This window comes from Lytechinus variegatus, chromosome 11 (assembly GCF_018143015.1).
Source record: "Lytechinus variegatus isolate NC3 chromosome 11, Lvar_3.0, whole genome shotgun sequence".
In the NCBI taxonomy this organism is placed as follows: Eukaryota; Metazoa; Echinodermata; class Echinoidea; order Temnopleuroida; family Toxopneustidae; genus Lytechinus; species Lytechinus variegatus.
The window spans coordinates 32,358,377-32,382,569 of NC_054750.1; the positions used below are offsets into that span (position 1 = coordinate 32,358,377).

At 37.9% G+C, this 24,193-nt stretch overlaps 1 protein-coding gene across 1 annotated transcript in view; it reads left to right on the plus strand.

Annotated features, from left to right (window-relative positions):
• Window positions 1-15,080: 15,080 nt before the first annotated feature.
• Window positions 15,081-24,193, plus strand: part of LOC121424559 (cAMP-specific 3',5'-cyclic phosphodiesterase 4C-like) — a 36,318-nt gene continuing 27,205 nt past the window's right edge. The window contains exon 1 of the mRNA XM_041620285.1: window positions 15,081-15,477. Within this exon, the coding sequence (XP_041476219.1) occupies window positions 15,329-15,477 (149 nt within the window). The 5' untranslated portion in view covers window positions 15,081-15,328. The remainder of the gene's footprint in view (window positions 15,478-24,193) is intronic.

Here is a 24,193-nt window from a genome sequence, read left to right on the forward strand (position 1 = left end):
TAAACCTTGTCCCTACTTATGCATTGCAACATGATGGCATATGTTTATCAAAAGGGATAACTGCCCACGTGCATTCTTAGGTTTAATCCTGCAACATCTTCCTTCAAAAAATAATGTTACCTGAACATGAAAATTCAGCATAATCTGTATATTTGGTGACAGTTTGTTACGCATGAATGGAGAGTGGTGGAGCATGAGAAATAGGGATTAAGCAGAATTATTCATGGTCCTTGGTGATGAATTTTGCATGATATTGTCACGCTGACGTACTTGAAACTGGCCTACTTCACTCTAGTACCACTTGGAATGCTCGCTGAGGATGGTCGGCATCTCTCTCTCCCTCTTTCCTTCTTCCACTCTCTCAATTACACTCTCCTTCAATCTGTTTTTTCATTTCTCATTTTTACCTTGTAGTTCTTTCTTTCTCTCTCCATCTTTCTTAATCTCCCTTTGGGCTCTGTTCCTTTCTTCCCCTCTCTCACTTCGATCTCTTCCTCACTCAATCTCTCCCTCATTCTTCTTCGGGGGTGGGGGGGGTATTGCGTGACCAAATTATTCCCAAACACCCCTTAAACAAGTATTTTCTCTGTGTGTAAGATAACCCCCTAAACAAGTTGTCGCCAGAATATGACCCCGGGGGAAAGCTTTGGAAAAGTAAAGATTCCCTAAATATGTTTGACCCGCGATTTACCATTGACCAGGCTTTCAAAACCACCCTTTTTTCTTGAAAATCTGTATTTTTGATACCCTTCACGAGTGCACACGTGGCCCGCGGCCAAAACTGAAAAACACCCCTTTAAACGCGTTTTATTGGGTCACGTATGTGTACAGCAATATATTTGACTGCCCGCGGGTTTCTTCCTTCCCTCTCTCTACTCTTTCTCCACATCTTCCTCTCATTTCCCTTCACCCTTTCACTCTATCTCTCACTATCCCTTGATCCCCTCTTAATCCCTCATTGAGGCTAGAGCAAATGACCTCTTTTGTCTAAGGGTGCGTTTATTCGACACTTTTTTACCCTAGAATCATGATTAGAATCATGATTCAAATCACGATTCTGCAGAATCACGATTGCGTTTAGTCGAAAGTGGAAATAAACGTCTTTCAAATCACAAACATGAAACACGGAAAAAGGGGCGTTTGGAAAGACGTTTCTGTAGAATCACGAACGAAAAGGGTCGTATAAACGATATTGTGATTTGAATCATGATTCTATGACGTCATTGTGTCGTGCTTCTTCCGGGTTCGACTCAAAGGCGCGCGCTGTGTTTCGTGCAGGTTAATTTTCGTGTAGCAGATTGCCAGTGTACTAGTACCGGTATAATGTGCATTTAGGAATTATCATTCTGTGTATTGTACCCCGGGGTTGTACTGTAGCGTCATTTGTATATTTCACTCAGGGTGACCAGATTTCACAAAATGAAATACGGGACAATTGACAAACGAAGATCAACAAAGAAGCCCACACAAAGTGTGGGCTTCTGAGAATCCATAGTATAATAATAAGACTTTTGAAAAAAATATAAAGAATTAGAAGGGAAGGTGAACGAAAGAATGAAGGAGAGAAAGAAAAGAAATGATTGGGAAGGAAAGAAAATAAAGGAAAACAGAAAAAATAACAGAAAGTTAGAATAAAAGGATGAAAGAAATAATAAGAGATAAAAAAAAGTTTCCGTCATTCTTTGAAATGAATATAAGAAAGAAAGGAAGGAAGGGAAGATTAATAAATGTCTCGCAAAATAAAGGAGACAATTAAAGGGGGAAAGGTGAGAAAAAGAAGGAGGAAAGAAAGAATGAAGGAAATAAACATGTTTCCTTCATTCTTTGAAAGAAAGAAACAAAAGAAAGAAATAAAAATAAGGGAAAAGAATAAGAAGGGAAAAATGAAGAAAGGAATAAAGAATGGAAGGGAAGAATGAAGGGGAAGAGAACGAAAAAATAGAAAATAATGGAAGGAGAGAAAGAACGAAAAGAAACAGGAGACGAAGAGAGAAGGAAGCCAAGGTAATTATAAGGAAAGAAAGAATGAAGGAAATAAAAAAGTATATTGGATAAAGAAGGAAAGAAAGAAAAATGAACAGAGAGAGAGAGAGAAAAGAAAATGTCGAGGAAAGAAAGATAGGAAATAAAGATAGATGGAACAAAAAAGGGCAAGCAGAAAGGATAGGGTATATATAAAATAAAGAAAAGGGAAAAGTTCAAACTTCAAGTAAACAAAAAAATCCAATCATCTAATAAAAATCATAACTTTATTTGGTGTTTTTTTAAATGTATTTTTAAAATTTTAAACATAAAATGTTTTAGAAATGAATAAAATTTCAAAGTGAAACATATTGTCAAACTTAAAAATTAGATGAAACATCGCGGCATCGTGCACCCCAAGACTCAAAACGAAAGCTGAAACAACTAGATCTATGAAAAGTCAATAACATTTTCCTCCGATTACATCTCCAAATCATTAAACTGAGAATCCATAGTATAATTATAAGTATTTCCCGCCGATTTTGTGATTATTTTGGTGGAAAAACTGCTTATCATGTGAGGTGTTTGCACCATTGAGAATTTGCTTCGATCCTCCATGCCTAGCTAGTAGCCTGCCACACACACAGGCAGGAGGCCAGTTCGTTTGCAATGTATTAGCAAGAAATCATCGCAGAACTTGCAAGTTTACAGTTATCGATTTAATTGTTGTCCCTGCTTCGTCAGCTGTTGGTTATTTAATGAAAATTCGTCACTTTTAGATGTATTAACTACATTTTGTTCAATATTCTGAAATACGGGACAATCCCGGGAAATACGGGACGTCTGGTCACCCTGATTTCACTGTTTTCATCAATCATGTCTTCAAGTTCCAAAGGCACAAATTTGACTGACGACGAACTCAGGGCTCTGCTTGTGCTTTGGGCTCAGCCTGAAGCACAAGCATCCCTTACCGGGATTCACAGAAATATAAGACGATCTACGAGTCCCTTTCAGCGGCGCTTGCAAGAGAGGGATTTCAACGGAGATGTGGCACCGCCTGTCGAGACAAAATTAACAGAATTCGTGCCCAGTACTACGGCTACCGAACACCATTTTTTATGAACCGACAAGATTGAATACAAGTAAACAAAAACAATACGAGGTACAATACACGGAATTCTGGAAGTAAAAGATTTATTTTTCGGAAGCCGAGTTGCACTTGCACAAACGATCGCGCGTACGTTAGCTCCGGTGGCAGCAAAAATCTAGCAGCCGACGTGAAGTTAGAAACACGCGCGAAAATGTTGACCTATACTTCCTGGGTCAAACTGCGCACTGTGATGCGCACTGGATCGGCCCGAATTCAGGGAGAAACAGCGTTAGAAAGATGGTCGTATAAACGCTGATTCTGTCGGATCGTGATTCATGTTGCTGTTTTGAATCATGATTCAAATCGTGATTCCAATCATGATTCTGGGTTGAGGTCGCATAAACGCAGCCTAAGTCTCTTTTATTTTCTGTCTGTTTGTGGCTCTCTCTTCTGTATATCTGTCTCTCTCCCTCTCTTCCCTATCACATTCTCCCTCCATCTCCTCTCCCTCTCTCTTCCTATCTCTCCTACCTGGATGGCAATCAATCTAGTGAATATGAGCATTCATGTCCTGCACTTCAATTCTTACCCACGAGGGTTCTGTGTGAGTTGCCTGGGATATTGCCTCTTCGGACAAAAAAAATGCACTTCTTTGAACTCAGTTCATTTCGCAAACCCTCCCCTCAACACACACAAACACACTAATTTTAACATGCAATGAAGCTCCATGTGATACAAATAATTATGGGGCATTTTAAGACAACAAAAGTTCACTCTAGGTAACAGAAATTGAAGGATAAGTCCACCCAAAAAAATGTTGATTTGAGAGAAAGAGAAAAATCCAACAAGCAAAATACTGGAAAACTTCATCAAAATCGGATGTAAATTAAGAAAATTATGACATTTTAAAGTTTCGCTTAATTTCACAAAACAGTTAGATGCACATCCTGGTCGGTATGCCAATTGGCAGACTGATGACGTCACCCACTCACTTTTTCTTTTGTATTTTATTATATGAAATATAAAATATTCTAATTTTCTCTTCCTTGTTAAGTGAAACAAAGTTTTATTTTTCCCTAAACATGTGAAATTACCATTATTTTAAGAGTTAATGTTTAGGTTAAGTTGGTCCTTATTGTCAAATCTGTAAAAATTGAAATATTTTATTATTCAAACAATAAAAAAAAAGAAATAGTGAGTGATGGACATCATCAACTCTCTCATTTGCATATCACTGTTTTGTGAAAAATAAGCGAAACTTAAAAATGTCATAAAATTCTTATTTTACATCTGATTTCGATGAAATTTGCAGCGTTATTTTTGTTTGATTTTTCTCTATCGATTCAAATCAACAATTTTCTGGGGTGGACTTGGCCTTTAAGGAATACTTCAAATAAAGTGTTTTTAATCTTTCCAAGTCATGTGTATATGTCACATGTGATGTTATTTCCTCTCTGTTGGTCCAATCTAATTCAAAGTCATCAATATGCAATTTGTATGTATGTATGGTCTCATTTGAATGTGAGGTGAACCTGGTGCAGAAGAACTACATGAATTTAAAAACATATGTTCATAATTATTATATGTAACTGGAGCAAGAAAGCAAGAAAAATTTTCTTTCTTCATGACTTTGAACTAATATTCATGCTGCTTGCAAGATAACTTCTGGCATTTATGAGGGAGTTTGGCTCTGGAAAAAAAAGTAAAAATGTGTAATTGCTGAGAAATGAGCAAGATAAGCACAGAATTCCATAAAATGTCGGGTATTTCTCCAAGCAATATTAGTACACTGTCCCACAAATGCCTGTTTGTGTTAGTTATCAGAATTATCGATTTTCAGCCAAGATTTCATGATTTCACAAAGACGAGTTGATTTCAATATACCAGATCTAGATCTATGATAATTTAATTAGACTTGATTTTAAAAGCTTTCTCGTGAAATAATTGTTCGCTCTCTCTCTTTTCCTTGAAGTCCAATCTTGTTTTTCCAACGATTTCTGAATGGATGTTTAAATATTGGTTACAACATCTGCGATGTTTGGCATTTTTTTAATTGTTATGAAATCGTACAACGATATCATTATTTTTAAATAGTTTTGTGGCAGTGACATGGAAGATTGAGTTTGTAAAGGATCAGTATGAGTGTGTGTGCTATTTATACACTCAATTTCAGTCATGTTTGGTTTCAGCGGTTCATCCAATAGAAATTAAATCAAAGGATGCAAATAAAATCATTGTACTCATGGTTTGTTTCAATGCATCTCTTTATGTTCTGCCCAAGCTGGCAAAATTACCAGTTTACATTGTATTAATCACATGAAAATTCTTGTTTAGAGGTAACACATAGATGATTTTTTCCCCTTCGATACCAAATGGCAAGGACTGTATAAATATAACACATTTTTCTTAATGCACCTATTCATTTGAACGGCTTTGTCGATTATTGAGGACCATTCTAAGGTCTCTCATTTCACATGAAAGTTTTAAGTGCTATCTCGTGTCGTTTGGTGTTTGGTATCTCGGCTAACATCAATCGTTCACCCCAGGGGAGGACACTTTCTCTGCCACGCGGGACGCAAATCCCTCTGACAAGTAGGCGCCTTTGAGAAGCGAGGCCCTTGAACAGATAGGAGCCGTAAAAGTCAAACATTTCCTGCCGCCAATTATTCAGGGAGCGATGTGCATATATGTAGCGATCGGGGTGCCACCCCCACCTAATTCTGTTGTTTTATCGATATCTGAAATATAGCCCCCACTTTGCTATTCATGGAGTTGCCGGGACTGTCGGTGTGACCTTAGAGGTGGATACCGAGCTAATCACCGTACATAAACGGTTTCCAGTGGTTATATTACCCTGATGCATTCATTCAATTTAGAGCTTAGGAACGTATTAAGCAGCGGGTGTGCATTTCTATCCGACCTCAAACTGATTGGCTTAATGAGAAATGAGTAAGCTCGATCGCAGCCATCATTTTTTATCATACAGGAAAGCAAGCAGTGTTTCTTAATACATTTCGCTGGTATTATAAGGAGATCTTTCACATCGACAAGGAAGTGACACAGATATCGTGAAGTCTAAATACGAATAGACATGGTTATTTACGCTTTATGGAGTCACTGCCACATCGATTTGCTACTTTCAGTGATACAGCTCTTCCCTGGGATGTTTACAATTTCATCACACGCCAATTTGGATGTTCATTGGAGGTGACGCTTCCTGCATTTTGGATAACCCAGCTCGGATGCACCATGTGTAATGTTACATCTGCTTATGTTATGTGAGAATTTTTGGCCTGAACCTAACCCGCATGAGGTTAACAAAAGCTTTGACTTTAACTGTTTATTTCTACATTCCTACCCAGATTCGAGCCTAATTGAATTATGTGGAATATGAGCAGCTCTATTGTCAAGGGTATGTCTATTTCTAGATTCTTTTGTATATATATTCAGTCTGTGCAAGGAATTCTTTTGTCAACTTGCAGCGCTCGCTGTCAAGCAGCCTTGAGTGGAACTATAAACACACACAGGATACCTCGTCTTTTTATCCTGGGAAAGGATTTGAACTTCATAGCAGTCTAACATGATCACACATTGCCGTCAAAATCAGCCCACTCTCAAAAGACATCTCCAGACTACCTGTCCCACTCTATTCCTCGCTGATTCACTCTTCCCAAATTAGCAGAGCTCGGGATCTTGTTGACGCTGTAGCTGTCACCGGCCATCAGACGCAGAGGACCAGATCGGACAGTGACGAGTCATAACCCCTCAGAAACCCAACTCACCGTGAATACAGGCTGATTGCGAGATCCCTAGTGATTACTCACAGTAAACGAGCCATTTAGACAAATCCCCCTTGCTTTTTGAAAGCTGTCGTCCCTGGCGCTCATATCTCATCGTGCCGGGCGTCAGAAAGCACCTCCGACTGTCTGGGAGGGGCGAATAGATCATCAGCTCGATGCCTTTCACAGACCAAGACCCCTAGATGTTATTAACGATTTGCCAGATGCTCATCTTAAAAACTACATTTCCCCACCTGCGTCACTTTAACGTCACACTCAATTCTGGTGGTTCATGCCCTGTTCCCGATTCGTAGCCTGACTTTATTTCAAAGCCGACATTAGCTACCTGCAACGGTGGATCTAGACGGAATCGGTGGTTTTATCTTACGTTGTTCTCTTCACGAGATAAGTGGTGAGTGCTAACTTCAGCATTGTATTTACAGCACTGTACAATCTCCAATTACCTGGATAATATGTGAAAAGGGCCGGGCTTGCTGGCAAAGGGGGAAGGAATACTCTTTACACAACCATGTCCGATATTGGATAAGGCAATTTGGAAGTTCTGTGACGCACGTGGAAAACTTTGATTGCAAGATTCAATGAAGAGGGGCCTGCGATAACATTCCTCGCACAACATTATTAGAGACAGCTGGTTATCTTCAGCTCGGAAATCTGGCTTTTAATGAAGTAGATTAGCTGATTGTGCTTGTTAAAAGGAAGCTGAAATACTCCTATGCAATATTTAATTGCGGTAATGCCATCAAGGAAATAAAATCAGAAGGAGATTGCCTCCGGGTTGTAAGTCTCTGGAATCGAGAGCTCAGATTCAGAATCCCTTCGGAAAGTGTCGGGTTAAAAATCTGGATAGAGAACTCTGGATAGAGAACTCTCGAGTTAGAGGGGGTTGAAAACATCAATTGAAAGTAATATCTGACTGTGGCAACTATGGGATGATGACCTGAAAAAGGAGCCATGTTATTTTGTTTTGATTCTAACAAAGTGAAAGTTCTTCATTAATCAATTCAATTGCTAAGAAATATCCACTTAATTTGCTACAACAGAAAACTGCTGGGCAGTTGAGGAGGAAGTTATTGAGCATCTATTTTGATCTTGGCAGCGATAAAGATACTTAAGTTTTGAAAGCTCAGTCATAGCAGCATTGTGTATCCCGAGCGGATTTTCGCAAGAACAGTTCTTTGTGGATGCTGGTTTCCTAGGTTTGAATAGTTGCAAATAAGTTCAGAATTAGCTGTTACTCCTCAATACCTATGACAGCGCCGATACCCATCAGTGATCGCAGTGAGTCCTTGGGCACCATGGATGTGCTTCAAGAAGACGAAGAATTGCCTCCCGATTTCCATCCGGGGCCCCGATACCATGGGCCCCCACCTAGATCAAGTTCGGACTCGGTCAGTGCTGCGCTCCAGTTCCGTCGTCACTCCTATGCAAGCTTCCTGGTAACGCAAGCAAACAAGAGACGGTAGGTGCTTTTGCTAGGCTTTTGCTTGATTTCGTATGCAAAGGAGAGAGCAAATGCTTTTGCTAAGTACGTTTAAGTAATCACTAACTGAATGCTAGCATTTCCTTGACAAAGCTATTAAGCTATTGCCAGAAAGCGTATGCATAAAGCGAACATGTCACTTGTGCGTTGAAGCACTTGCTTGGTTTTTTTTCAAGCTCTCAGAGCAGCTTGAGTGTTTGCTTGATCAGGGCATTCAATCTTTTAATAATGTTTATGCACCTTAGAGAGAACCCAAATGTGTACTGTAGCCTAAATTTACAGGTTTTCTTCCTAAGAAGTGCAAAACAAATGTCAGATATACGTTATAAAAAGAAACAAGTTAGTTTGACACCACATCTGAGGAAAAGATGTTATAGGAAAGAAGCAGTAATTTGCACTGCCTTACTTTTGCATTCGAGTCCTGCCTTTCCTGTGAGTTGCTATTAATTGTTCAAACCGCTAGCAAGGGTTATGCATATGAAATAAAGCAATAGCTGAAGCATGATATTTTGCGTTGCTAGTTATTGCTTGTGCTTGAAGCAATTACTTGCCAGCAATTGCTCCTTTTTATGCATCTGACCCAATGCCCTGTTTAAGATATTATTTTGATCTAGCTACTTAAGCAGATGATGGACATGATGGGGTTTCTGTTACACTTCCTTGTTTGTCTGAAACATGCTCAAGATGTTATCAAGTGTTTGTAGTTAAAGGAAACCAAAACCAAAGAAGAGGAGCAATCTTATTGGAAATAGTAAAACAAGAGGAACAATTTAAAACAAGGTTTATCAAAATCGATTATGAAATAGGCAAGTTATGGACATTTAAAAAGTCTTGTAAGTTCTATTGGTATCCTCAAATTGACACACATGCTTCAAAATGGCTGATTTTGTGAACAACCGTCCATCTGTTATGTACATGCAGATTTTCAGATTTTCCCATTTTTTACATATTTCTCAATATCTCCTCCTGACCTTGACATGTATGTGGTGTGAATTATCTTTTCCCATGGCATAAGTTATGTCCGTAAGGAGGCAAGATGCAATTTGAAAGATAATGGGGAAAATCTGGAAAATTGTGTACAAAACAAATGGAGAATTGTCCACAAAATCAGCCATTTTAAGGCATGTTTGCCAATTTGAGGATCCCCATAGAAAGTACAACAAGACAAACATCAATAACTTGCTTATTTTATAACCAATTTTGATGAAACTTGTTCCTCTCATTTACCCTTTCCAACAAGATTGTTGCTCCTCTTGGATTTTGGTTTCCTTTAAATCATTTTCATACATAGGCCTACTTTCCTCGAAGTTGAATAAGCTATACAAAACCTAATTTCAAGTATTTCCAGCAAGCAATAACTTTCAAGAGAGAAAATTATTTTACATCAGGGTGTACTGTTTTCATGTTATGGAAAATGTATTGATCTAGTCGGGATAGTTAGCGAAACCTAAATGGTGGAAATCATAAAAATTTGCTGAAAGCTGTGGACCATGAAAATTGCTTACACAAAAAGGGACACATGGTATTTCCCATTGCTGGGAATACTGGCAGGATGCTGTACTTTAACTCATAATAGATAATAATAACATAGGATTTGTATAGCGCACATATCCACCTTGCTAGGTGCTCAAGGCGCTCCTATATTACCCCGGCTGAGCTAGTCTACCGATTCCGTTGCACACATCTTTTTGAGGAATTACTTTCTGCCGATACCCATTTACCTCACCTGGGTTGATTGCAGCACAATGTGGGTGAATTTCTTGCTGAAGGAAACATGCCATGGCTTGGAATCGAACCCATGTCCCTCAGATTGAAAGACGAGTCTTAACTGCTAGACCACAATGCCCCCACGACCAGAATCATTTGGAAAATAATTTTTGATAACGTTTAAACATCTGATGGATGTTTCCTGGATTGTATTTTATCTTATAAGTGTTAATTACCTTGAATTTATATAATAGTTCTCATTAGTATCACATTTCAGCTCTGCCGTAGGTAAAATTATATCATTCAGGCAACATTAATGTTTATCATATTACACCTATCTGTATCAAAGCCATGCACATCTTCTAATAACCCAGAGGCGGAATTGGCCGTAAACGCTGACATATCAGTCATCTTGAGAATTTGAAACAAGCGAGTTGTTTTGAATGTTGGTATTTTACATCATAATGACATCAACCAGGATGCTGCCAATTTGAACTTTACATAAGTATAATGGTCTTACAATGGTTAGGAATTCATAATTTTCGTTGAAAGTCCAAACCTTTCGCCCATTTGCTTCTATTATTTTCCCACATTTTCTTTAAAACAGACTTTCAACCTGGGTTGGAATCCCATTTAAACAAAAGGACTGTGTTCAGGTGGTACATCTGTAAACCTGTTTTTAACCACACAACATTAGCTTGTCAGTTTGGTCTTATGTCCCTTTAACTGGCTCTAAAAGCATATATATATATCTATACAGTTCATGATAAAATCAGTTTGCTCGAACTTCTGCAAAAAGTATATTTTTTTAAGATTCGATGCAGATTTGATTAAGAGAATTTTACACAGTAAAAATGAAATAGCATGTTGTTTAAGCCTGTCACTCTAGCAAGTTGGTTAAACTTTTTTGTAATTGTTTAAACTTTTAAACAACTCGTTTAAGAGGTTTAAACAGTTGTTTGAAAACTTTAAATAACTTGTTTACAAGTTTAAACAATACTTGTGCTTGAATTTTAAGCAGCATTTTTTTGCAAGGTACCAGGTATATTCCCAAGGTTGCTGTTCTCGATTGAAATTCGCTAAATTTATTTTCTAGAAAGTAAATTTAGAGAATTTCGATCGAATCCCAGCGAGTAGGCCCTATATTGGGAATGGTTGCTAAGGACGATTGTGTTGCCAGCTGAGCTCGTGATTTTGAAAATAATTACCGATTCTGCTTCTCAGACCATCCTCCTCATACTCATAAATTGGAGATCTGTCCCCAGAATGGTCTGATTGGGGTCAGTATGAACGCAGAAAAAATTATCAGATATTTAAGGCCTGAACACATTCTCATATACGCTTGCAAGTATTATGGTGATCAAGTCAGTCTGAAAGCACCTTCTGAGTTTTTTTACTGCTGAAAATCTGCCATTCCTATAAGCATTTCATAGAGACCATCCGGTTCATGTAGACAATGGGTTAATTGATGATCTATATCCTATTTGACTGATTTATACCGTGTTTACACATTGACTCGGCTCGCGTGTTGAATCCTCGAGCCGAGTTGAACACTGCGAAGAAGGGATCAGAGATCGCGTTCATACGTACATATAAAAAGGCGAGTTCAACACGGCTCGCGGATCTCGAACGGAAGAAGAATTATGACGTCACAAATTAAACGCGGGAACTTCACCGCCGGAATCGAATCTTGTCCGTGCGAACAACAACAATGCCAAAAGTGAAAGCGCGCGCAGTGACCTAGGTCAAGAGAGTTCGACACGGCTTTCTGTTTACACACGAAAAAATTGCCGAGTCTGACTCGGGTCGCGGGTTGAAACCTTCGATTTTGTAGGATCGATAAAGCCGTGTTCGACACGGCTCGCGGATCACTCTGATCGTGTTTACACAGCATAAAATTGCCGTGTTGAGCACGGCTCTCGTGTTCAACCCCCGAGCCGAGTCACTGTGTAAACACGGTATTAGTATGAGTACATCATACTTGTGTACGTAGGAGGTGAGCAATTAAGAGGTGCTATAGCTCACTCGGTAGAGCGGGGGTTCCGGATTCGGATGACCCAGGTTCGATTTACACTTGGTGCGTTAGTGCCCTTTGGTAAGGCATTTACCACATTACCAGTTCCCTCGGAGAGAACCAGTCCTCTGGTTGTTTGCTTACAAGCATTCATACTTTTTGAGGAATCAGGTAAAAAATCACCATTTACAATGCACACAGTATTCAAGGGATAATTTGGGTGATTACTACTCAAACCTGGGTGGAGAGTGGTAAATATAAAAAAATTTTGGTTGTTGTGTAGCATCTTTGGTAGGGTATTCGAGAAGTATTTCATTTTTTTTATATATATTGCACTCAGAATTTAACTGACATAAAAATATGTATTGGACCTGTGTTTATATAAGAATTTTAATAATAACTCCATTAACTATTTGCTCAGTGGAATGATTGGTGGGTTTAAAAATATGTATGTATGATATGCCCTTCGAGACTAAGGACATGGCTGCATTGACCTTATTTGAAATTTGTTGTATATTTGCATAATACCGGCATATTGCAACCACCCTCTCTCTCACTCTCTCCTGGTCGAGATTGCTGCCCCCCCCCCCTCTGAGTACAGAACACACCTACCCATTCTACCCTAACAAGTTGACCTACTTATCAGGTAACAATAGCTTATAGGGTAATGGAAGAAAGGGAGGGAGTTGTTGAAACCATGGAAACGACCCAAGCTTTCAGAATTGATGGGGATCATGAGGTCTTGATCCTTTGTAATATGCACCAATGCTTCCACCATTTTCAGCATGAATACATAGTCCTTTATTCAGGATCAAATCCGGATTAGGTCACCCTCTCATCATTCAATGTGAAAGGGATAATACATAAACAATTGAGCTGGCATCCAAGGTGAATAAACTTGTACCCTTGCAATAAATATCCTGTTTGCAATCTCTTGAACACAACAACAGGATCTCTCATTTGGGTCAATAGATAGCATTACAGACTACAGAGTGAGTTTTGATTGGAAAGACAACATGGTAATCTGATCTCCATTTTGTAACTAGACTGACCTATAAGCCCGCTTTTTTAAGTTGGTACACAAGCATTAGGTCTGTTCATTGAGATACAACAGGGTTTGACATTGGATCATGATGAACTGCTCATATAACTTCTTTGTGTTCAACCCCTACAGAAATTTCCAAGCTTGCGGGAAGCGTGCGACTAGCTTGCGCAAGCTTGCGGCATGCTAGTAACTAGCATGCGGCTAGCTTAATAAGCGTGTGATATGCGTGCAGAGTAATAGTTAAGCGATCTTTTAGCGAGCAGGGACTGTTCGCTAGCATGCACTCGCTTATTAAGCGAGCGCCCTGCTAGTCGCATGCTAGTTACTAGCAAGCGGCACGCTTAAATTTCTGCAGGGGAAGAGGCTTATGAACCAAATCTGCACATACCATTTTGTCAGTGGATGTCATAGGCTCTCTGTTCATGAAAACTGCTGAGAATTGTTAGAGAGAGCTTGGGTAAAGAAACTTGACTGAGGTTTGCGGGTAACTGCAAGTCTGCAACTACTGCATATTAAAGTTCCAAGGGAAAACATGAGCTTGCATTGCTTCTCAGGAAGCTCTTCACATTGTTGCATATTCTATCGCGGTTTTACGCGAGACTGAAGTGGGTGCTACTGCTGAAGAAGAGCTATCCAGAACTTGAAGAAGGAGGGGAGCAAGAGAGCCATTCTGAATTCTGTTAAGGTTCAAGTCAGAGAGGAACATGGTGGCAAGGATGAGTGGTGAACTGATAACAGATACGCTGCATGCTCCTTGATCGGAATACAGATGAATGAAGTCTCTGGAGAAGCTTATTGTCATTCTGCAAGAAGGATCGTCCTTGAGACTTGTGGACCCCTTTCTCCATTTTGCTGTGAATACAGATGAATGAAGTACTCTGACAAAATGTCATTGCAACAAGAAGGGTAATCCCTGAGGTTTGTGGGCCACTCTCTCTGTGTTGAATGCAGATGAAAGCAATCCCAGTCACACTGGCCCCTCCAAAAATGCGCCTTTGAATGTCTTTAACAGATATATGGAATTATACAAATACTGTTCATCATCACTTATGGTTGTTCTGCCACAAGAAGAATTGGACTTAGACCTTTGGGCCACTTTCTCCATGTACATGTAGTTGTTAATACAGCTGAATGAAATTGGGGATAATGTTTGTTGATGTCCTTCAACTTTTTAAGAAGAACTGTCTTCAAAGACATATCTCCAGGGATCTCCTGTACTGCTCAGTGAGATCAACCAGTTCCTTGGTGGAAACCCATCTCCTGGTGGAATTGAGTTCAAGACATTGAGGATTTGTTTGAAGGAGGGAGGTAGCATTGAGAAACCTCTTGATTCAAAGTTCACAACTTGGTCGGAATATATGCGCCTGTGAATGTGTAGCCAGTCTGAATACATAATGAAGTAGTGCCCCCCAAACGACAAGCAATATAAGGGAAGGTCGGACCATTCTTGAATATTGATCAGTAGACTGAAGAAACACGGGTCCTCTTGAAGTGAAGAGGCCCACCATTGCCCTCTTTCAGTGTCAGGGAAGAATATAATGCCTCTACAGACACTCTTGGGAATATGGTCTAGGAATGCTGAATATGACTAATGAATTATTTGTGGGGATTTGAATGATGCGTTTAGGTTTACATCCAAAGCAGAGGTGCAGTGAGCTGTAAATGCAATCACTTCCTGTCCTGATTACAAAAACCTTTCTTGTTTGATACAATCTACATTATAATCATAATCATCCATTAGGTAATGGTAAACACCCTGTAAAGAAGTCAAAAACTATGTTGAAAAGATTGATTTGAGTAGCAGTAGCCAGAACATAAATCTTTTCTTTAGAATGCACATGAAAGCCCCTTCCTGCTCCAAGTCACTTCTGACCTTTCCCAAATTTGTACCAAAATTATCTTGCAGTATCAGAAAGCAATCCTTTGTACTGTGAATCTATCAAAAAACATTTCTACAAAAAAAAGCTTTATATGAAATATACACTTGATGTTTGAAGAATTGATTAATTCAGTTTGGGGTTTAACTAGTGTGAAGTAGGATTTCTTGTCAAACTTTCAGTCTCCTCCCCAACTCAAACTGCAGCTTCGTTCCATATATACATGTTAATTGGATTTTTGGTTGCTGTTGCAAGAACCTGTTGCTTTTGAGGTGCTCCACATCCAGACATTACAAGGGTGCTAAGACCTTAACTCATTGATTGCTGAATAGTTGACTTTAAAAGTGTGGAAGATGACCTCGTGGCTGGGTTCTATCGGATCGCTCTTATTATCTCCTGTGAGGGGTAAACGTAAGCCCGAACCAGTGGAAGTTGTAGTGATAGAGGAACCGGATGTAGCAAATATGGCTACCGTCTTGGAAAAGCCAAGGAAATCAGTGTGGTAAGTGTAATAATAATCCACTTCCATATAGCACTTACTTACGTCAGAATGACATGTCTAATTACCCTGGTCTTGTCATTTACGTATATAACGTATAACTTTCTCCACTCCCTGGGGAGCATTCCAACAAGAGTTCCAAGACTCAATTGCTAGGCATACTACATAGGCTTTCACATCCTACTTGGTACCCATTTATCACCTGGGTGGAGAGTGGCAAGTGTGGATTAACGCCTTGCGAAAGGACGCTAGGCTGCGGTGAGATTCGAATACACAACCAAACCCTTTTTCACAAAATGGTCTTTTAAAGGACTATATAGCTTTCTGCCAATCAAAAGAAGTTTGCAATTCATTATTGCAGAGTCTAGGACTCTCTTACACAAGTTAGGATTGTGACCAATTGCAACCTATTCTGATTTGTTACTGGTCAGTATTTTTTTAATAAAGTACTGTATACCTGCAACAGATAGGTAAATTATTGTTTTTATGCAATTGATTGCCAATCTTGACTCAAGATCAGAACCAAGATTGTTGGAGCGTTGTGGCCCAGTGGATTAGTCTTCGGACTTTAAAACAGAGGGTCGTGGGTTCGAATCCCAGCCATGGCGTAATTTCCTTCAGCAAGAAATTTATCTACATTGTGTTGCACTTGACCCAGGCGAGGTGAATGGGTACCCGGAAGGAAGAAATTCCTCGAATGCTCGAGCGCCCGATCAAGGTAGCCGTGCTAAAGCCAGGGTAATAATAGCAGGGCCCGCTGGGAGAACAGTTTTCGGAACTGAAGTGGCTACCCTGGGTAAATATGCCGCTATTATTATCATAAGATGGCTTTTAATTTTGTTTATATTAGGCCTACTTATGCCTATTCTGAATGTAGGGAGTCCATAGTAGGATCCATGGTCATATTTTGCATTTAGGACTGAGTGTTAAGGTGATGCCAACTACAAGTATTTTGTGAAACTGCCCCCTATTTACAGTGGTGTCTCTTTGGTTGAATCCACACAGGAGACTACACCTTGTTTGCACTTTCTCGCTCATAATTAACGGCAAAGATTCTATTCATCACAATCTAACATTTCAGTTTTATGACTTTGTTTTGTTAACTTTGTTTACATTTTTTGGTACATACTTGTTTTTGCCTGCACAACCTTGAATACAGCACATTTATCTTGTTTGCCCACTACCCTTTAAAATGAAAAGGCATGCTCGTGATTAAATCTATGCGCAGCACATTTGTTGTCACATATGATTGATTTCATTTCACAGCCTGGGGTGTGATTTCCTTTTGGAGGCATAGTTTTGAAATTCAGCTCTCCAAATTTATTAAAATATTAAAAGGATTTTATACAATGCTGTTCTTACATGAACTCGTTTTCATTAACAGAGGTTTAGAACTTTCAGAACACTGGTACATTTGATTGTGAAAGAAAATCAATTAAAAATAGGATACATGTACCACGACCATTGTCTAAATGCAACAACTGTAGTCAAAGATAAGAATTTGAATGTAAAACAATATTAATGTCAGTGAAAGTGATACTAATGCAATTCATTTGAAATAATGTTACATCGATAGATTGTTATTGATCATTGAGTTATGTAGGGCCCACTGTAAATGAAAAGGAAAGTGAAACTGAACTTATAAAATTGCATAGCAACTGTTGCCAAAACTTCACAAAGTATTGAGGGATTGGAAAATTGAGAACAACAGAAGATGAAACCAAATCATGGCATTCATGTAGATGTCTTTTTACAGAATAGATTCGTGCCTGAAATTATATCAAGTGTTATGCAGTAACTTAAGTGTTTCTTCAGTGAAACCAAAATTCATTTACTGGTACATAGTCTTGTAGTATTGTAGTTTGAGTGACAGTTTTGTGATCGTGCTGTCAATAAAACACTTAATCGTATAAAAAAAACAATTCTCTGAAATAGTTAAATTCAGCACCAACAGTCCAGCTAGAAAAGTGTGGATGCTTTTGCGACACCAAGATTTTTTTTATTTGTCTTCAGAAAGATGCCTGTCAATTTTAAGACAAAAATTTATCGACAAAAATGAATAGTATTATATATCTACTGTACTTGTAAGTCGTCAACAAACAATAAAATGAATTAATTGTAGTGAGGGCTGTATTTTGTACAATATCTGTTTCTTCTCTCTAGCTGTCTGTCTTCTACTTGTATGACCTATATCTGGAAGTTAATGCTTTTTGTTGGAATAAACATGGCGTACTGTATTACGACCAGTTTCGCTGTCAAGTCTGCTATTGATACTACCAGCTTACATCAGCTAATGAACCCTCGCATAAATGTTTACTACTTTCAGACATCTTTAAACAAAACTTTAGATGGTAGCAGCGAGAAGGGCATAAGTTCTCCTCTCGTTGACAAGCCCTTGTGCCACTCACTAGGTAATCTGTGACATTTGTCCCAAACTTTGTTCATATCAAACAATTACTCTAATTGGTAGGGAGGGGATAGCTGGCAAAGGCAGATGTTCAAATCAATCAGGCTAAAGAGTTTGTGTTTAGGTTTATTTATCAAGGCTTGCGTTGTTCATTTAGAGAAATTGTTTGAGCAAGGATGTTTGACGAGCCCCACTTTCTCTACATTTTAAAGGCCCATGCAATTTAATTTGATGGAGTGGTGTTGCGGTATCTGACATCATTATGGTCCAACCAGAAACTCTCCTAAATGATCCCAGAGACCACATTTAAGGTTTTTAAGAACAGTCAAGGCGATCTAGTTTGGTGGTTTATTTCAAAGGCCTGTAACTTTTCGGCAACATCTATTATACCAATCAATTGAAGTTTGTTGGGTATTTTTGCATAAAGTTCTTTATAATTCTAGTTAGAGATTTTATTTAAAAAATTTTCTAATTTTGTTTTTATTGGAAAAAATCACAATATTTACAAGAATTGTTGCACGATAAAGGTACAAAATCAGAGAAAATCTTACCTACTTTCAACGCGGTGTTGCAAATTATATATAAGATAAAATTGTGATTTGCTCTGATAACTGTTGTAAGCTACTTGGCCTTTGCCTTTGATTGGCTAAAATCACATTTTGTCAGTAAAATTCAAGAAATATTTAACTGTTTATATGTAATTGGTCTGATTAAATATTGAATACTTGTTCAAACCTGTGTGAATCTGAATCTATTCTCATTTCTGGGATCAGTGTGAGAATCTGGATAAAGAGTACAAAAGAATTATTGAGTAAGCATGGTCGTCATATCTAGAACCAATCTTGTCCCATTTTTCTGAGCAACCTGGTTTTGCCATTAAATATCAAACTCGTCTTGCTCATGGATGCGTGAAGTATTTTTCCCATTTTAGGTTTCAAAATAAAGACTTATTATTACATCTAAATGTAATATAATTTATTTGCCTTTGAAGAAAAAAGACATGGGAATCCCGGTTTCCCTTTTCTAGGACGCACTGTATATTGATTTTCCTTTCCTTGTGCAATGACATTACAAAGTCTGGTGGTACATTGTAGCTCATGACGTCAGATAGCTGTTGTAAGCTACTGAAATTTTTGCCAGTAATCTCCCAGTAATTGGATAAATATGACTTTTTTCAGTGAAAATTACTGATGAGATTTATCCATTTGGGCATCTCTTTCCCATCTGGTTATACATGTATTTGTGGAGGTGAGAGGAGTCGAGATTATACTCTCAGTGTTTTTGTTCTGAAACACTGCCCTCTCTAGTCTGTTACGGGAAGTCATAGGCTGCCTGTGTTCAGAACATAAGTTATAACTTTCATTCAAAATGTAGTCTATAGCTAAATATGACACAGATATGTTACAGTTGGGTTCAGTTTAGTACCCCTCCCCTTCGTTCAAGAACAAAGAATGAGGTATTGGAAATAAATGGCTACATCAGATTGTTTTGAAGATACCATATTACAATGTACATCTCTTTGTTGATTAACCCTTTGAGAAAAATAAGAAGTAGAAGTAAAAATATGAAAGTGTAATCAATCTATCTTCAATCAGGACATATGATAATTTTTACAGTGTTGTGCAAATATTAGTCACAAATCTTAAATGATTAACAATTTTTTATATGTGAATTCATTGTGTTCTACTTGTACTTGTCAAGAATATATTCACAATACCACATCATACACAGTATTTTCTGCTGATAGTTGCTTTATTAGCATACTGAATGTATGGTATGACCATTATACATATTGTATTGAATATTTTTGGTGGAATCTAGGGTCTTTCTAGCAATTCAGTCTCCTTGAATCCCGGTTCAAGTATTAGTGGTGTACTATTCCCCTGGTTTGTGAAACACCTGTCATCTGCGAGGCCAGTCATATTCACAGACCTGTAATTCACTCCAACCATTCCCTGTTCGAAGACTGCAAGTCGAGTCGTCCATTGAGGTCTTCAAATTTACTGTAAGATTTTATTTCCAAGCTCTCTTGCTGCCTCAAAGACCCCAATATCATATTTTTCTCTTTTTTATCGTCTTCTTTCTTAGTCTGGTTTCCAATAAACCATTGTTGGAGATCGCTTCGCTAGCATCCTCATCATCCTCTTTCTCAACTGGTTTCCAGAACCACTTTACATAAATGGTATCGTTGCTAAGGGGATGCTCTCAGTGGGGTTGATTTAATTTAGTTTTCACTTTCCACTAAACTTCTTTGAGAAAGTATGATGAAAAAGGAAGCAGTTGAATTTTATAAAAGCCTCTCTGTCCTGAAAAAAAAATAGTGAAAGCCCAGAGAGAATGCTAACATAAACTTCACCCTGACACTAATTAGGAATAGCGTTAGGTCAATGTTATGGTTTGCTTTTCACAAAATCACTTAATTCTCTACCAAGCACATTTTCGTAACCCTCACCAAAACCAGGGAAAATAATTCATATTTTCCCTGGCTTTTGGTGAGGGTTGCAAACGTGAGTGACAGCACGATCTAGTGCACACTAACAAGTATTGTTTTAGATCTTAAAAGAAAATGCTAGTTTTGATAACGATATCAAAATGAGTTCGTCCAGAATCCAATGAAATGACCACCAAAGTGTCTGTTTGTATAAATAAGTCGCATGTGCCAAAGGATTCTGGAAGAAATTGTGTAATTGCTGAGAAATCAGCAAATAAGCACAGGATTCGGGAAGAGCGTCTGGCCCGACGCTCTAAGCAATAATTATACATTGTCCCACGTGCGCTTATCTGTGTTGAGGATCTTCGGTGTGAACATTTTTCAGCGTAGATTTCAAGATTTCACAAAGTTCAGTTAATGTAACTGTACCAGATCTAGATCCTCGATGACATACTGACAATTAAGCCTTGTTTTACAGATTTTCTCATGAAATCAGTGTTTACTGCAACTACTGGAATTTCTCTTTAACCAAGTTAACACTGCACAGAGATAGTAAGCAGTATAGAAACATGTTCTCATCTACTCCAGACCTGCATGGGAGGATCCAAAGGTCATGTTTATTTTCTCACGTCAGACCCATGTGACTAGTAGCTCATGGGGGTATAATCCCATCTTGGTAATTGGAATATTGTTTATTCATCATATTCATGTATGTTCTGTAAACACCAACAGGCGATTTTGACAGACAAATAGAGCCTTGGTTTGATGATGGACGTACTCACACAGGCATGATCATGAAAATACCTGTAATTAAATTGGTAAATTGCTAGTTCGTCCATTACCAACTCGTCCACTCAGCGCATGGTCAACCTTTATTTATTCGAATGCCATTCCATCCAACATTTCTTCTAACAAACATTTGGTCCAATAACCATGTGTTCCAATGATCAATTCATCTAATCACCAGTTCGTCAGTGACCAGTTTGTTTCTTTTCATTCATTTCACCCAAATTAACTCTAGTCCTAGTCCAATTAGACCAAATGGTGTATGGACTAAATGGCTATTGGACCAACTGGTTATTAGACAAACTGGTGAGTGGACGAAATGGCAATTAGACCATGTGGATAGTGGATGAACTGATGGTAGACGAGTTGGCAATTGGCATTACACCTATCGGAAATAAGCCATTAAATTTATATCATACACACCTGCCTCAAGTTGAAAAAGTAATGAAAAAGTCCTGTGAAAGTTTTTTTTTCTTGTTTGTAAATTACCTACTAATTAATTAACCAGGTTTTTTTTGTTTGGAGATATAGCAAGTATTTTGTGTTCACACTCCCCAAATTCCCGGTATTTTCCTGATCGTGTAGGTGTGAAAGGGTCTATTGACTCATGTGATGTCTGTCGATCAGAGCCAAATAGAGAGCTTTCGTGGTGTTTCTTCTACAATAGAGATAATACACTATTAAGTTGTTTTTCATATTTTCAAATGCATTTCATCACTTTTAAATAAAAAGATTAACTTCTATAATCATTTTGTTAGTTTAAAGCTTATGATATTTACATGTGTTAATGTATGAATTTGGCACAAAATGAAATGTTGAATTAAAAGATACAAATGTTTGCCAGGGAAATCAATGTTGCTTTGAAACATGTATTCAAAAAAAAATATTTATGAATGTTGTGTTTGATTTTAAGGCACTACTGTACCTTTCCATGTGTAGTGATTTGTTCCTGTAAAACTTAGGCATAAACATATTTCCTATTAAACATATAAAATTGAAAAAGAACAATTTTTAAGGTAAGGAGTCGCTTTATATTTAGGCCTATAATGAAAATGAGTTGGTTTCCATGGTGATACTTCACATTGCAACATTTTTTCATTTGATTGATAATTATTCATTTATTGCAATCTATTTCATTTGTTTATGTACTTATTTTGCTCAAATTGTTTGTGGCATTTTAGAATACATGTCTACAGGCTACTGTGAAGTCATTAGAGTCTTAAGAGATATGTTTTCTCCAATAGGCCTATACATGCATGGTATAGAAGGCTCTTGAATGTTTATGACAGTTTGAAATTTCAGAGTGATAAGTGGAAAAAGTAACTGGTAACAGAAATTAGATCCTCGCTACTTGACATTCAACACTTTATTACCTTTTTTTTTCACCTCTAAAGTTTGAGTGTCATTTTTATTTATAGAAGATAGTCTCCATTCAGGTGTGCTCAGAATAAAATATGTCAGGTATGTCTGCGCACAGATAAAACAAAAATTATTACTTAGTTGTAAACTGAAATTCAAATTGAAAGTTTATTTTGAATCAGTGAAAGATTTCTTTTATGTCAAAGCTTTAAAAATTCAAACGGATGATATTTCATATGATACAAAATGTTTAGTGAGTGTGTAGCCTCATTGGCTGCCATATTTGCATACTGGCCAGGATGTGCTTATAAATGTTTTGTGGACATGGACAAAACTTAAAAATTAACTTTCTTATTTCAATTCCAATTTTGATCGAATTTAAGCTTGTCTGATTTTTCTTTATTTTTTTCAAAATCAACGATTTGTTGGAGTGAACATGCCCTTTCAACCCAACATTGGTCCCTTTTCATAAGAATTATTATCACAGCTATCAGTGGAAAATTAGTAAAAATTACCATGGTAACAGAGCTTAGTAGCCAACAAAACTGAAGGTTTTAATATTTTCAAGGTGACCCTGTTGTGTTTTTCTCCAAAACCAAAAGAGGGCGGTATACTCATCATGTTTTCAAACATTAGCCTCTCTTGATGATACTGTGCTCCAAGGTGGTTTGAACTGTGAGTGCACACACACACACCCACACACAAATGTAGGCTTGGGTGAAATTGTTCAGAAAGAATAATGAAATCAGTGTGGCCATGTAAGGAATAGGCCTATCCCTTTACATGGCCGCCATGCATACATGTATGTTTTGGATTGTCGCCTCTGTGGTAGGTCCCGCAGTATCCCGAGAGATCGGGATGAGGAATGGATGTTGAATAGTGATGAGCAAGCAGCTAGGAGCAAAGAAGATGAAGATTTTCACATTTAGAAGGATATTCCAGAAAGAGAAATGATTGGCATAAATATTGTCAACTAGAATATGCTTAGAAACCTTAGAAACAATTTGTATTTTAAAAGGATAAATCTAAAACTGCATTTTAAGAAAAAAATACATAAAGAGCAAAATGGATTTTAAATTTTAAAATGAATACATAGGCTAAATATTAAACAAAACTGACATTGAGAGCTGTAGATCATTAGCATACCAGGGGATGCTTTTTGAAAATAAAATGATGAGGAAAATGCCTTCATAAGTGGTGATGACTTTTTGGGGGGTGGGGCTTGTCAGATACTCCCCTCCCCCCGAAGGTTGGTTTACTAGGTACGCTACTGGTGTAGAATTCTAGTAGAATTTTTTTTATAATATTCATTGTCACAGGGATGGAAGCTGTGTTATTTTGTAAATTGTGATTTCATAAAGACAAAAATAAAACTTGAACTTGGTTCTCGGTTTCAAAAGAGTTTGTAAATAAAGACTATTTTTAGATAATGGATACACATTCTGCAGACTTTTCTAGGATAGTTCGCTCCCATGGGTCACGTATGAAACGTGTTTGCAATTTGAGTCACACAGATCTCTATATATATATTTTCTTCGTTTTTTTCTTCATCATGTTGTGTCTTGAAGATACACATACATGTACATCAGCTGAGGGGCTGAATAAAAACCAAGAGAGTTTGATTTGTTTACGCATAAGGACTTTGGCATTGGCTGGCAACCAATCTTCAAGAGTGGTTATGAATCCAGACTGAATTCATTACTTTTGTCGAGACAGTGACAGAAACTCATCGCATT